The sequence below is a fragment of the Zonotrichia leucophrys genome, chromosome 1, assembly GCF_028769735.1.
Source record: "Zonotrichia leucophrys gambelii isolate GWCS_2022_RI chromosome 1, RI_Zleu_2.0, whole genome shotgun sequence".
NCBI classification, from domain to species: Eukaryota; Metazoa; Chordata; class Aves; order Passeriformes; family Passerellidae; genus Zonotrichia; species Zonotrichia leucophrys.
The window spans coordinates 103,706,723-103,722,216 of NC_088169.1; the positions used below are offsets into that span (position 1 = coordinate 103,706,723).

At 41.2% G+C, this 15,494-nt stretch overlaps 1 protein-coding gene across 2 annotated transcripts in view; it reads right to left on the reverse strand.

Moving 5' to 3' along the window:
• The window catches only part of NCAM2 (neural cell adhesion molecule 2), a 273,183-nt gene extending 258,025 nt beyond the window's left edge, over positions 1–15,158 (reverse strand). For both annotated transcript variants that reach the window (XM_064726512.1, XM_064726521.1), the window contains exon 1: positions 14,695–15,158. In XM_064726512.1, the coding sequence (XP_064582582.1) occupies positions 14,695–15,133 (439 nt within the window). In that variant the 5' untranslated portion in view covers positions 15,134–15,158. The remainder of the gene's footprint in view (positions 1–14,694) is intronic.
• Positions 15,159–15,494: the final 336 nt, after the last annotated feature.

The following is a 15,494-nucleotide window of genomic DNA, read 5'->3' on the forward strand; positions in this document are numbered from 1 at the left end:
AGCAAGTTGCGCTTTCTGTTGAGTTACTCTAGTGATACATGCTATCACTTTTAATCATAATTTATCTTGTGGTAGTGTAAATTATACTTTTGTTCATCTGAGTAATCCCTACAGAAAGACAGAAACGTGGTCTTGTTTTAACCCTGCAGAAGCCAGGAGGGGAGGAAGGGGAGCAAAGCATCCCAGAGCTCTGCAGAAGCAGTGCAGGGGCACGCGTGTGTGCTTCTCATGCCATTACCACAGCTCCAAGCAAGGCAGCTGCCCAAAACATTCCTTTCAGTAACTGAGTGCACACTGAACAGCATCCAGAATAGTTATATAGAAGCTATATTATTGACTTTGAAGATAAAACTATATCTATCCATTTCAAGGGCATATCATCATTTTTCCAAGTCATCTAGGGAAGAAGTGCAAGAATGAATATTCATACATCAGCAGGAGGTGGTGATTGAGTTTATAAATTTATGAAATATGATTGGTTTAAGATGTAAATATGCATTTTCATGTAGGATTAGAACTTTCAATGAAATGTTGAGTCTCTTGCTCTCTACATTGCCAATGGTTAAAGCATAAAGAAATACCACTGTAATGAAATACATCAATATATATAAGCTACACCAGTTACTTGAACAAAAGTACAGCTGCATTCTCTGTACCTCTCTTCTCTTTACAATCCCCTTCTTGTTCTTCCACTGGTCTTTTCCAAGCCTTTTAGACCTAACTCTAAATGAATTATGCTGCTGTTTATACAGCCAATTCAATTTACAGCAATAGATAACCTCTTGTGTGTACAAACAGTGAAGGGGACACATAAATTTTGCCCCTCTAATTACTCTGTTCTCTCAGTTGTTTTAAGGAACCAGGGAATGTGCATTCCAATCTGCATTCCAGAGGCCTCCCCATTTCTACTGTGGGATTAAAGAAACTACACAGGGTTGCCCCAGCATTTGGTACCCTGTACACTGCTTGCTCAAAACACCTGCCTAAGTAACAATATTGCCTTTTTAGAGCATTGATTAAATACATTAAATTATTTAGCTATTTCTATATTTGATATTAATTACTGATAATATTCTAATTTGAATATTATCAGTAATTAATTTTGCATTTGTATTTCAATGTGTTTGTGGATCATAGAAAGGCAGCTGTGTAAGACCAAGGCACCTGTGTTTAAATGGAAACAAAACTCAGGAAGACAAAATCAGGTCCACCTTCACTCCCAAAAGACACAAAACCACAACTACAGATATTCAGTCTGGCAATTTTAATAAATGGAGCTTACAGGAAAGAAGAAAAATGCTTGGTCAGGCTCTGAACTTGTCAATACTAGAAGCATTTTTCTCACCAATTTCATGCACCTGAAGCATTACCAGTCCAACATTCACAACCAGCTTAAAACACCAAAAGAGCCTGGATGGCCATGGAAGTAAAACAGTTTGATTATTTAATTCTTCAGAGAGATACATGCTCATGGTTCTTATTTCAAAACCACAAAAAAGTAATTTCTGATGCAGTGTCAGAATAGTGAGAGGGGAGCATAAACCTTTAAATATATGTCTTACAGGTTGTTTTCACCCACATTAGGGTGTTTTGGTTTTTTTTGCTTTGTGCTGGGTTTTTCTGTTTATATTCCTCTCCTTACCAGCAATGTATTTTCCCACCAAAAAGCACATTTCTATTTTGATTCTCTGATTTCTTAAAAAGAACCAGTGAGAATTCCCCTCACTAATCTGCAGATTTAAATAAAGATTTCTGAGAGGTACTCCTTAGGATTCTAAAAAAATGCTAAATCAAGCCCACCAAACATTTCAGCCTCAGCTTTGGCCCATTTGAGAATCAAAATGCAGAGCACCAAAGAACAACAGTGAAACCAGTTGACAATCAGCATATCTTTTCATGTCAGTTTGGACTCTGTATCATGTAATAAAATAAAAGCAGGATGACTGTTACAGCAATTAAATGAAATCAAAATAGCTGGTTCAATTCTGGATTCATGATGTACTCTGACTTTTCTCAAAGTTTCTTTCTGCTTAATTTCACATCAATTAAGAAAGAAAATATCCATGGGGCATGACTTCATTTATATTTTAATTCTTGTAAGACTGTAGGAGAAGTATTTTTATAATGTAAAGGAAAAATAATGAAAAACCACTCAAAACACCCATAAACCCACATTCCAAGAAAAAAAGCCAAAACCCAGTCAAAACAAGCAAATATTTATTTAGGTAGGAATTAAACCTTACACAAAGGTATTTCATGAACAATTGAACTCAGACTGGTAATATGATTTTTTTTTTTAATAGAAATGTTTACTGTGAAAAGTAGTTTTTGCTTCACTGTGCAGTTTTTTTGCTAATAGTTGCTTAGAAAAGCTTATATTCTCATTTCTGCTGTTTTAGTAATTCTTTGTCATAGACACGTGCAGCTATTTTTAGGACCAGATTTTAGAAAAACATCAGGTTACAGAATTTTAAGAGGAGGTATTCTCTTCAAGTCTTATGAGTGCTGTGTGAGACTTCATGTGATGCTTTCATTAGGGAAAAAAAAGAAAATCATAGAAAGGGTTGTAAAGCACTGAAACAGACTTCCCAGGAAAGTGGTGGAGTCGCCATCTCTGGAAATATTCAAAATTGTGTGAGTTTGACAGAGGACAGGATTTAGTGGGGAACATGGTGGTGATTCTGGGTTGATGGTTGATAAACTTAAAGGTCTTTGACAACCTTAACAATACTATGATTTTATAAAAACACCTCTGGACTATAAAAACCAAATGCTTTGTTTTAGCAGCCCTACCATTTAAAAAAAAACAACAAAACAGTAATATAACACATAAAAAAAACCCAAACACCCAAACAAACTAACAAACAAAACCCAGAAAACCTCTACCACTGACCAAGAAACATCTCTTGTTGGAGGAGAACAAACTCAAGCAGTATGGAAGGGTTCCTCCTTCCATACTGCTTGAGTTTCCCATCTCCCCCCTGTTATAACAGGGTTTTTTTTTTTTGATCAAACATTCATAAAAATAATTAGATAATTCAGTCATTTTCATAGGTAAAAACAGACCATCATTGCACTAACAAGATTTTACACAGGAAGACAGATAAGGATGTTACTTATTTAATATCTGCAGGTCACCAGAAATAGAGTTGGTATAGTTATGAACAAAATGTTTTTTCTGCAGCACTACCTTGCACTGACTTATATGTAAAAAGACTAAGAGTATCTAAAAACCTTTGAGAACACTCCTGAGTGAGCATCAGTCTGGAAAATAGTCACAAACATAGTTAAGGTGCAACAAAGCAATAGCAACAGTCACTAATAACACTAAAAAAAGAGTAAAGTTTCCATAGAATAGCTTTTATAATATTTACATGATGATAAAGTCTTTTACTTTTCTGGTAGACTCACTGGCTACAGTTATCTGTCCAGTTTTAAAATGAGCACAGAAGAAATCAGAACTCCATCTAACAGCAGAAGGGCTTTTCCCTGGAAAAGGATGCTTTCTGGGATTGCTTAGTTGTGCTTGTTTGGTTTTTTCCTAAATCAGATCAGATGGAACTAAAAATGCAAAATACGTGATTCACAGAGAGGTCTATTTCCTTTCACCACCATTTTCACTCTTTATTTAATAGTTTCCCCAGCCATATCTGCTCTTTTATGCAACAGATAAAGTGTTCATTCATGTACCTAGGACCACAAAAAAAAAAAAAAAAATAATAAAAGGCTGTCAGAGTGTGGCACAAAGGGCTACACAGAGTGAAACAGGTGATTCCTGAGATGTTGGAACACAGATAAGAATCTTTTGATTTAAACTACTGCTTGCAAAGGATATAGAAATTTGAATGTAAGATCGAAATTATTTTTAAAATTAGCAGCACATACAAAGGCCATGCACTCACAGAATTGAAAATCACTATCGTGACAGTGAACAGAATTCTCTAAATTTTCTTCCAAGAATGGTAAAATCAGAGTAAGTCTACCACAAATTTAGCAGAACTGTAGAGAAAATACCACCTCTGAGAGAGTTCTCAAACCCAGCAACATAAATTTTTTACATACTCAGGCTGTATAATCCAAAGACAGAATTCTAATTCACAGAAAAGCAGTGCACAGGTGCTGGAAAGGATTATTTTGACTAAATGCTAAAAGCTGTTGAAGCCAAAGTGTGGAATTGCCATAAACTGGCACAAGTCCCTGGAACATCTGATGGCTCAGACAGTGGCACTTACAGACCTGCAGGCATGACCTGAATACTGAAAGCCTAAAGAACAATTTTGACCAGTGTCACAAAGCCACAGACCAAAACAAACAAGTAAATCAAAACTCTCAAAAAATAAAGCAAAACCAAGTGATCAATTTAGTGATGGATTTTCACACAATGATAAACTTCCCAACACAGTTATAGCCTGGGCTACAGCTAAGTGACCACGATGATTAATTGCAATTTTTTCCACATGCTCCCAGAGGGAGACAATGAAACCAGCAGCTTAAATATTTGCAATGTATCTTAGGATTTATTATTAAAAAGCACAGAGAAAAATATTCTTTTTGTGTCTTGCACTTTATCTCTTGAATAGAATCTGGCACACCAGAACACCCCTTTAGTTTCCAGTTCTTTTGTGCTCTTTGATTAGCCCACACTTTTTCAGCACTACTTATAAACATGCCCACCACTTAAACACACAAAGTTAGAGCTTGATTTTTCTATTCTTCACTGAATCAAAATTCCCACATGCTCATATGGAATTTATACAACTCCTGAAAGCTTCAATCAGACCCTGAAAAGTGCAATCAGTACAACCCCTGAAACACTTGACTCCAGTGGGAGTTCCGTGGCTGCAGGGTGTGCACAGTTCTGTTAGCAGAACTCATCTCACATAACACAGTTTTCTTAAAATAAAAGAAAATAAAAGTCTGGAGATGTGGCATTCATATCATACCACAGACAGTCTCCACTGGGAAAAGTCAGCATTAGCTTCTGCTTAACTCTAAATTTGGATATTGTTCCCCAACAGAGAAACACAGGAGCACATGAATGGGTGCATTATTTATGACAGACAGCAATGCCCGACTGGATATAATTAATCTTAAATTTCAAGATGAATAAGACAAGATTTACAAAATTAGCATTCAGGAGCAAAAAACCAAACAGAAAGCAGAAAAACTAAAGATTCTGTTGCAAAATAAAGATCCCTCATATCATATCATATCATTCAGGTGATTAGCAAAAACCAGACGTAAATGTTGCATAATGTTGTCGTTGCAATTCTCTATTACTGCTAAAATTAAAAAAAAAATTAAAAAATGCAAAGAATTTAAGGCTGCACTTTGTAAGAACTAGTGCAGCCTCACTTTAAGCGTTGTATGCTGTTTTGGCTACCTCAATACAGGAATTATATCAGAGAACATCCAATAGAAGGCAATGAGGATAATGAAGGGTCTGGAGGGGAACCATAAGAGGAGCATTTGAGTGTACTTGGTTTGTCCAGCCTGGAGCAGAGGAGGCTGAGGGGAGACCTCAGTGCAGTTACAATTTCCTCATGAGGGGCAGAGGAGGGGCAGGCACTGATCTCTGTGGTGACAGTGGCAGGACCCAAGGGAATGGCCTGAACCTGTGTCAGGGGAGGTTTAGGCTGGATATTGGGAAAATGTTCTCCACACTGATGGTGACTGGGCACTGGGACAGGCTCCCCAGGGAAGTGACCACAGCACCAAAGCTGACAGAGCTCAAGGAGCACTTGGACAATGTCTGTGGCACATGGTGGGATTGCTGGGGTCTCCTGCACAGGGCCAGGAATCTGATACCATGATCGTAGTGGGTTCCTTCTAACTCAGGACATTCTGTGATTCTGAACCATCTTAAGAGCAACAACACTTCCCTCCTGTTCATATGCTATAGAATCACTGCTATTTTGATCAGAAATTAATTTTCATCCTGAAGGGTTGGTTTTGGGGTTTTTTTGTTTATTTTTTTAATCATTCTATATCTATTTACTCATGTATCAAGCTTTGTTTTAGAGTATCTCTGCTCTTTCCATATGCTCATCCCTGGGAATCAATCTTTCTAGAAATCAAATCTCTCTAATAATTTATTTCACCAGGATTACTGCTAGACCAGTTTTAACCCTCACCTCCTTGGTAAGGCACAACTTGCAGCACTGACTATAGTGCAAAAGAGATACTTACAAACAAGGAAGCTTTTTTAAAATTGGCCTGATGCAGATCAGCTTAAAATTCAAGTAATTCACACTACTATTTTTTAAATTAAAATAGCTATTACCAAAAGAGTAGGAAAATAAAATGCTTAAAAGCAATTAGGGAACTGACTACTAACCAAAAAAAAAAAAATCATTCACTGTAAAGCCCATTAATATAACATGTAGTTCTGAGTCCATCACATAAGAGATTGGCAGCTTCTCTGTTATGTGCAATTTCAAATGCCACAGAAGAGTCAAGTAAGGAACTGATATGACTCCACTACTTACAGCACCACAATTAAAGGACTGAACATTATTTTTTCAGACTTCTTTATCTCTTGTGCAAGTTGTTGACACTTTGCACCAGCAGATCAAAGCACCGGCAGATTTAGGAACAAATTCAGGCAACAAAGATCTGCCAAGATGGTTAAGGAAGATCACACAGATGTAACCTGACATATCCCTGAACATTGTAGGTGCACTGACAGAAGTATCACACTCTTTCTGTTCTGTACTCACTTGTTCCCTTATGAATCCTGCTTTGAGTCTCTGCTGAGGTCACTGGAGGGAGCACATCAATCTTTTTCTGATCCAGTAAGCACATTAGTTTATGAGTATGGTAGGTTCGAGGACTTCTTTAAAAATGCTGTATTATGATACTCCAGATAACTGGTCTCCAGTACATTTAATATATCCTCATTTGCTATCCTCTTCCCCATAAATCAACTACACTGGATCTGTAGTTTATTCTGCTTGACCAATTAAAATAATATAATTGCAAAACATAAAACAATATAATTGCACCTTGATTACATGTATCTTCTTACAATAAAAAAAAATGTTTAATCAGTTAAAGAAACTGTTCATAATAAGAGGCAAGATTACCTCTTCCTTCCTATTTATATCTATCTGTATCACATCTTTATGTTTCTGTTAAATACTTTGTTATTTTAACCATGGACCTGAGTTCACGCAAGCCAAATTCAGCTGAGTACAAAGGTCTACAAAGTTAATGGGTTTGAAATTACTTGCAGCTTGACTGAATCTGGTGCAACATCTTTTAGTAGCAAGAAAATTGCTGGCAATGAGTGTTTTTAATCTGAATTCATACTATGCTCTAAAGGGCACCTCTTGGGCAAAGGGGTCAGGACAATGACTTCTTGTGTGAAGTAGGAATTTTTCCAGGCATGAATTTTGGATCATAGCTGATATTGTACTTTGGACTACAACTGCAATGCAAAGCATTAGTTTAGTATTAGCTAATTGGAAACATCATCTTGAAAAGAAAAGTTTCATTTGTATCCTTATAAGTTATTCATAAGCTACAGCTCTGACTATTGCTGAATTATGAGGTTATTCATCAACCTCTGTCCACTGTTTAGCAATACTACTCAGGTAATTAGAACATCAAATTAAAACCAGTGCAGCCTTCTAAAGTCACAATATAAATTTCGTTAGGAGGAAAAATTTAACTCAGCAAAATGAAAATGAGCCACTTGTATTTCCCTCTCAATTTTTTTTTTCTTACCAAGAGCCACTACATCTTAAATGAACATAAATTAACATATCAAAGAACTATGCTCTTTATGGAAAGATAGTTCTTGAAGGAACTTATTTAGTTAAGAGGAAATTTATTTCAGTAATGATAGGCAGGACTACTAAAGAGGCTGACAAAACCTCCATAGTACTATATGCTGCTTCCCAATTTTATCTGGATGTTATCCATCCAGAAACTGGATATTTCAGATAAGATTATGCTTGGACAATGGAAACTGGTAACAAATTACACCCTTGGTTAGTAGATCTCCAGGCTTGTAAAATAGGTTTCTGAAAGATTTTCTCTTCATCCTTTTTGCAATGACCTTTATGCATCACATTAAAGAGCAGGTGAAACCAAAGAATCACATTTTTTCTCTTCTAGAAGAGGCAGGAAGCAGGTAAAACATTTCAGCGGGTGTTTGGCTGCAAGTTGTTAGCATTGTTCTTAAATAGGCAGAAACTGTGTAATGAATCTTTAGTTGATACACTTTACTGTCACCTTCTTTCCCAGATTAATCTACTTGAGACAGCAAAATAAATGCTTTTAAAGAATTAGTCCTTCTTGTCTCTCATGCCAACACAAACTTATGACAATGGATGGTGTCCTATGACTAAAATTAGCAGAGTTGGGCTACAATCATAGAATGGTTTGGATTGGAAGGGACTTTAAAGATCATCTCATTCCAACCCCACTGTCATGGGCAGGGACACTTCCCACTAGATCAGCCTGCTCAGAGCTCCACTCAACCCGGACTTGAACAATCCCAGGGACAAGATCCACAACTTCTGTGTGAATTCTGTTCTAGTGCCTCCCAAATGACAGTATTCAGAGACATCTTAACATCTAAGCACTATAAATTTCTCATTCTGCAGTAGATCATCAGACTTGCAGTTCACTGCCATGCATTCATTAAGGATCCAGCTGCTAATGCACAAATGCAAAGAGAGAAATTTTCTGTTAATCCTAATTTCCTAAATCATAGCAGCAGCATAAAGGGACAGTGTTGTCTATCTCATGCTATTTAAAAAATAAATGCTGGTGACCTCCTGCCATTTCAAGAGACATTTTCACATACTCCAGTGAAGCCACTGGAAATCACTGATTCCTGCTAAGAATGACCCTCTGGTTTGGTGCTTCCATGGAGCCACTCAAATGCAGGACACACAAAGGCTCGGCAGTCTTGTGAACACAAGAACATCTAACATTGCTGATGCCTGTATTCTTCCTTCATAACTTTTATTAACACTTACATGTATTTCTTTTCCAGTGCACAAGGATTTTAATATTGTACTATGTCACCACAAAGACCTGTAACCAGATAAATGACTCTCCCTGTTTTTCTTCTTTCTTTCTATTCAATAAATTAAAAGGTAGGTTCTCTGCTCTTCTACAGCAAAACAAATCAGAAAATGCCTTCTCCAATTAATGATATCATCAATCACTAGATAACAAATAATGCAAAAATTCAGACATGTAATAAAACTAGGAACCTTAGTAACTTTATTTTTGAAGACACCCCAATCAAGATGCTATGGCATAACAAAAGGCATCTGAAGTGTATCTTTCTTTCTTAAATTAAGTCTTATGTTCCCTGATATAGTTTAAAAATATAAAAACACATTCAAACAGTTTTAAGAGGAACTGAGCTACAAAGGCAAAAATATTTTTTTAAAAGAGTGCAGAATTACGTCACTGAAGCTGGACACCCTCGAATACTTGAAGTACCAGCAAGTAGTGCTCTGAATGTCCTATTTAATACTAAAAACTTTTCTGAGATTTAAACTAGTTACCAAAAATTGAATATTCTAGTTCAATACCTAAACTAAGAAGCAGTTAAATACACCAAGGGGCAAGCCATGACACTGTCAGAATCAGGCCATGACTGATTTCTTAGGTCAAAATAAAAACTGATGTTCAGATATAAGCTAGCAATAGGCCTGGATCTAGTCTATGAGACTCCAACAAGCCTCCAGATTTGAATATCTCTGGTTATCAGTAACTTTTTCCTCCAGTCTCTCCTATTTTTGAATTTCAAGAGACGTTGAAAATGAGGTTCAAATGACCTGCAGAACTTCAGAATACACATCATCAATTATACTGCCCTTATTTCTTAAAGCAAATATGAATGCTAAAAAAATTAAAACAAGAGAATAAAAACACCCCACAAAAAACGAACAAAAAAAACCCAAAACCAACCAAACAAATAAAATATCTGGCATGAATTAGTTGAAATAAATGGTTCAAAATCTGAATACCAGCCATTATCCAGATTCTTTACCTGGAGAAGTTCATATCCTACTCTTTCAATAATAGATTTTCAACTCACAGACACAAATTACAGTGAAGTTAAAACATGTGTTCCCCAAAATGTCATATTAACTTGACTCAGTTGCAGTGGAATCAAGTGGCATGTGCTGAATGTAGCCGGGGGATTACTGGAGTAAATTGAAAGAAAATCAGTAGGTAAACATGAACCACTTGCGAAAGGTGCCTCAAAGAAAAGGTCAGTGAAAGGGCAAACAAATACTGCATTTGTTCTCAAAATATTTGTTGAAGAAGGTGGCCATGAAAGGCAAATAATACATAAATTCATCCTAACAATCCAGCAGCATTTCCATAGATAAAGATAATGAGTTATCTAAATAAATGTGTTGTGCTGAAAGAGGAAAAGTCCAAATTATGCTATTCAACCTCTAAGACTTTGAAGCTCTGTGTCTCTGACTTTATCATTCATATGTTTCATGATTTAGAGTTACTGCAAATTATAAAAGTATCTCTAATTCCATTTGTATGGGAGTGCATGAAATAAAGCTCTCTACATATTTCTCATCTACCTATTTCTAAGTCAATGTTTCAGAACTCCACATCAGTTCAGACTTATTTTCAGGCAGGTATTTTTGATTCCCATATTTACCTGAAAAGGAGAATGGAGCCTAAACTAGAAAAATCAAACATGATTTTGTCACTTTTTTGTTTGTTTTAGAAGGGTGAAAACAAGAAGGAAAGATAGCGGCAGTGTTTTAATCTTAATGCACTTGTACAAATCAACTGGTAGAAAATGTCTGCTTGAACTATCAGGATCTGCATCAGATTTCAGTGTACAATCAGAGTAAAACAGTAGCTCCCTTAATCCAGTAAGCAAAATCACTGATTTCAACAATTCCAAATGCCATGGGTTCACTACACAAAAAGCAGAAAGAAGCAGGATTCCGGACTCTTGGTGAATAAGACACACATGCTGGCATCTCCCAAGGGGAAAGTTCCTTATTAACAAGCAGCCCCTTTAAATTACTTGTAAAGAGAAACTCTTCACAAAATGCAAGAAGAAACTTTGTACCAAAGCAGTGAAAAGAAGAAAGTTGAAGCACAACATACCCACTCCTATTAATCTCCTGGATCAGCACAAAAGAAAAAAAAAAAGCAGCTAACCTAAAGGAATGCGTATTATGCAGAATCGTAAAAAATAGGATTTTCCAATTTGGGAAGATGCCCATTTCATCCACTTCAAGTCAGTGTCCCCAGACACTGGTAAAAACCAAAGAAACTTTATTTATCACTACATATCTTAAAAGGCAGATTTGCAGAGTGCAGTATGCTCTTTTTTGGTTTGTGGTATGGTGAGGAGTATATGTGTGTGTTTTGTTTCAATTTTTATTAAAGTAAAGCTAATTCAAGCTCGATAAATTGTCTGGACAGCTTTGAAATGTTAAGAAAAAAATCCTTTTGTTGGAGCATAATAACACTGCCAGTTAAACTCCTCCCTTGTGATGAAATTAGGAGAGGGACTATTTGGTAGATAATTATGACATTCATAAGCTCTTAACGTGAGGGGCTGGGGGAGGGGGTGCCTGTCTGCTGCTTGTTCTCAAACTGCTCTGATTTTCTGGAACAGAACAAACACAGCACAGTTCCCTCTCTCCAGTCTTGAACACCAGCACTTCTCAAAGAAAAGGCTTCAGTCATTCTTCATAAAATCTACTGCAGCTATATCCTTCACAATATAAATCCTGAACCCAGGAGTTGCAATATTTCCAAAGCGAACGATCCAAATGTAGTTACTGACTTTTTCTTAGCCATCCAAACTATTTGAAAAGTCATAATCATTTAATACTCATATAATGATGCCTTCCTTAAAAACAAACCAAAAAAGCAACCCTCACAAGCACCACAATCTTCATTTGATGATGTAAGTGTTCCTCACCACTGCATTCCCCCCCAAAAAAAAAAATCCCCAAGAGCTTTTGGAACAGCCTCTCAAATAATTTATTCACTTCAAGAAATTCTCAAGATTACTTCAAAGTGGGGTCAAAAAAACCCATGTACAACAAATCACCTCAATAATGCTCATTAAAATTTAAAATAAACTCCCCCCCCAACACCACTGTAGAAAATGTTTCTTCCCTAGCAACATAAATGGGTGTATTTTCCATATGCAGATGTTCTCCCATTCCCATTTACTATGCCCTGCTGTGGATTGAGGCTCCACATTTCTGTTACTTCTACAGTCATTTAAAAAATTGTACTCTGCCACTGCAATTCCCTTCCTTTATTAAAAAGAATAAAATGAAGTTGTTTCTTTAAATTGAGGGAAATAACTTACTATCAATATTGGGTTTATTCAGCTTTCCTCCTCTTCTTTCCATCCCCCCCTCACACATATCCTATAATTTTTAAAACGCGGTTTAATAGCATCTGTAATTCCACTCCATTATTTATCTCCTGACATTTGTGATAGTAAGAAACCTAAACTATGCAATCCTCCTACGCTGCAGAAATCACACTTCACAAAGTCGCTTTCTACCCTTCCTCCTTTAAAGGAGGAGGCGCATTCCACATCTCCATCCTTGCACCAGGTGGATCCATGCAAAGCCTGCAGGAAGCGTTCCCGATCTCCTCCTCTGCCATCCCAGTGCCGGCTGGACCCAAAAGCCTCCGGAGCGCTCCCGAATCACTCGCTGCTCCTCGGAAAAACCACGGGAGTATTTTCTGTAGAGATTGAGAGCACCTGGTGCTCTCTTTTTACTAACTGTGGCCGAAAGAAACCGCCTGGATGGTGCCAGGCTTAGCCACGGATGCATGGAAGAAGACTTGGCACATGCGGTTCTTGGTACCCCGAGGCATCATGCCTGACCCCTGTCCCCTCCTTAAGGGCCACAAATGTCACTGTCCCTGCACGGGACACCGTGGGTGGCACATTCTGCCCAGCACAAGACACCATGGGTGACATCCAGCTTCGCACAGGACACCATGGGTGGCATATCCAGCCCTTACAGCCCCGCACGGTGGCACATCCAGCCCTGCCAGCCCGGCACAGGACACCGTCGGTGACACACAGGACACCGTGGGATGCCCATTCAGCCCTTGCAGCCCGCACAGGACACCATGGAATGCACATCCAGCCCCGCACAAGACAACGTGGGTGACATCCAGCCCCGCACAGGACAACGTGGGTGGCACATTCAGCCTTTCCAGCCCCTCACGGTGGCATATCCAGCCCTGCCAGCTCCGCACAGGACACCGTGGGTGACACATCCAGCCATGCCCGCCCCTCACGGAGGCACATCCAGCCCTGCCAGCCCCTCACGGAGGCACATCCAGCCCGCTCCATCCCGTTTGCAGTGGGGCGAGGCCGCCCCGTCCCGGGCGCTGCCCGGCGCCGCCGTGGAGCTCGGCCGCCCCCTGGCGCCCGGCGGCGGCAGCGCAGCCCGGGCCGGCCCCGCTGCCATCCCTCTGGGGCGCTGGGGCTGGGTGGGGTTTATTTCCCCCCAAAACCTCCTTGGGAAGCGGGGCCGCCGCCCACCCCGCAGGTGCAGGGAAGGCAGCCTCGAACAGGGCAGGGGAGCAGCGGGAGCGGGGGCAGGGACAGCCCAGCGCGGCTCAGCCCCTGCCGGACGCCGGGAACTTGCCCGAACAGTTTCCAAACACCGCTGTGGTTATTCCTCAGCCACCGGCTGCGCCCCTCCCGGCGCCCCTTCCCGCCCAGGCTCTTCCAGGAGCACAAATCCTTAAGTAGCTACGCTGGGGACATCCAAAAATAAACAAATAAATACCTAAATATATACATATATATATGTGTGTGTGTGTGTATATATATATATGTATGTATGTATGTCAGCCCCAGAAAACAGACCAAACCCAGTGGCCGCACCACAACCCCCGAGTCCGCGTATCTCGAAGCACTGTACGTATGTGTATAAACACCAACACACACACATATATATATATATAAATATTTGCAAATACATATGCAAAGGACGAAGCGTGCCCGAAGGCTCCAGCCCGGCGCGCCCGCACCTGCCCCCGCACCCCGCCGTGCCATTCCGTGGCACACGGGCTCCTCCGCACCCGCGCACAGCCCCGCGGCCCCGACAGCGCCCTCCCCTCCGCGCCACGCCGAGCCGGGGCTCGGTGTCCCGGCAGCGAGCGGGGAAGGGATTTCCAGAGAGGAGAAACCCCGAGAGGGAGACTTCAGGTCAGGTTTCTCACGGACTCTACCGCCGGCACTTCTCCCTGCTCCTATGAACGAAGCCCACACTGCCTTCCCCGCGGGCAGACGCGGATTTTAAAGACCAGTGCTCGGCAGATTTTGTGTAATCGCTTCATCTCTCTCAAACATTTACCAGGCACAAAAAAAACCCACAAAAAGGCAAAATCCTATACAAAGCAGCTAAGTGCACTTAGCACTGTCCAGCTTTTTTTATTTTCCTCCTCATAAATGACACCTCTTCAAGACTGTAACGAAAAAAAAAAAAAAAGAAAAAGGTGGGCGATGAAGCAAGTTTTAGGTCCTTCTTAATTTGGTTCCAGGATAATGCATTGCTTTAATTTTTTTTCTCCGTTTCTTTTGAGCGAGTGGACAGCATAGGCAAGAATAATAATTAAAGCAAAAGCAAAAAAAAAAAAAAAAAAAAGAAAAAAAAAAAAAGGAAAAAGGCGGCCGCGCTCCGCTCCTACCTTGCCCGCTACTGAGGAGCAATCCGAGCAGGTAGAGAGGCAGGAGGCTCATGTTCAGGAGCTCTCGCCGGTGGACAGTTCCAAGTCGGAGGATGCTCGGCCAGCCCAGGCAAACCCTGTCCCTGCTGCCGCCGCCGCCGCTGCCCGCGCAGCCCCGCACCCGCGGAGCGCCGCTCGCCAAGTGCCGGCCGCGCCTCCCGCGCCGCGCTATATCGGCGGGGCCGCGCCGCCGCGCAGGGGGCGGGCGCACGGCGGAACCGCGATCCCTCCGCCGCACTCGCACCCGCCGCGGCGGCGAGCGCCGGACCCGCAGATTCCTCCGCCGCTCTGAGAGGTGGCGGCAGCACCGGAGCATCCCCTCGTGGATCCCCTCGTGGATCCCCTCCTGCATCCCACCCTGCATCGCTTCCCCGATCTCCCCCTTCATCCCACCCCGCATCCCCTCCTGGATCCCTTCCCCGATCTCCCCGCGCGTCCCTCCCCGCTCGCCCCTCCGGAGCCCGCTGCCCCCGCCGCTGACGGAGGGGACCCAGCCTAAAGCGGAGAGGCGGCGGCTCGGGGGAGAATCCCACTGGGAAGCCCCCCCCCAGCATCCCGGGAGAGCGCGGCTCCGCTGCCCGCGGGCGGGGATGCTCCCTTGGCGCCCCCGTTCCCCCCGGAGCGGGCTGCGGGGGCCGGGATGCGCCTTTGCTGCGCCCGCGGGAAGCGAGCCCCGCGTACGGGTGCCCCTGTAACTAATCCCGTCGGGCTTGTGCTCATTCGGCTGTCTAGGAATTCACTCGGTCTGACTTCTGTTATTA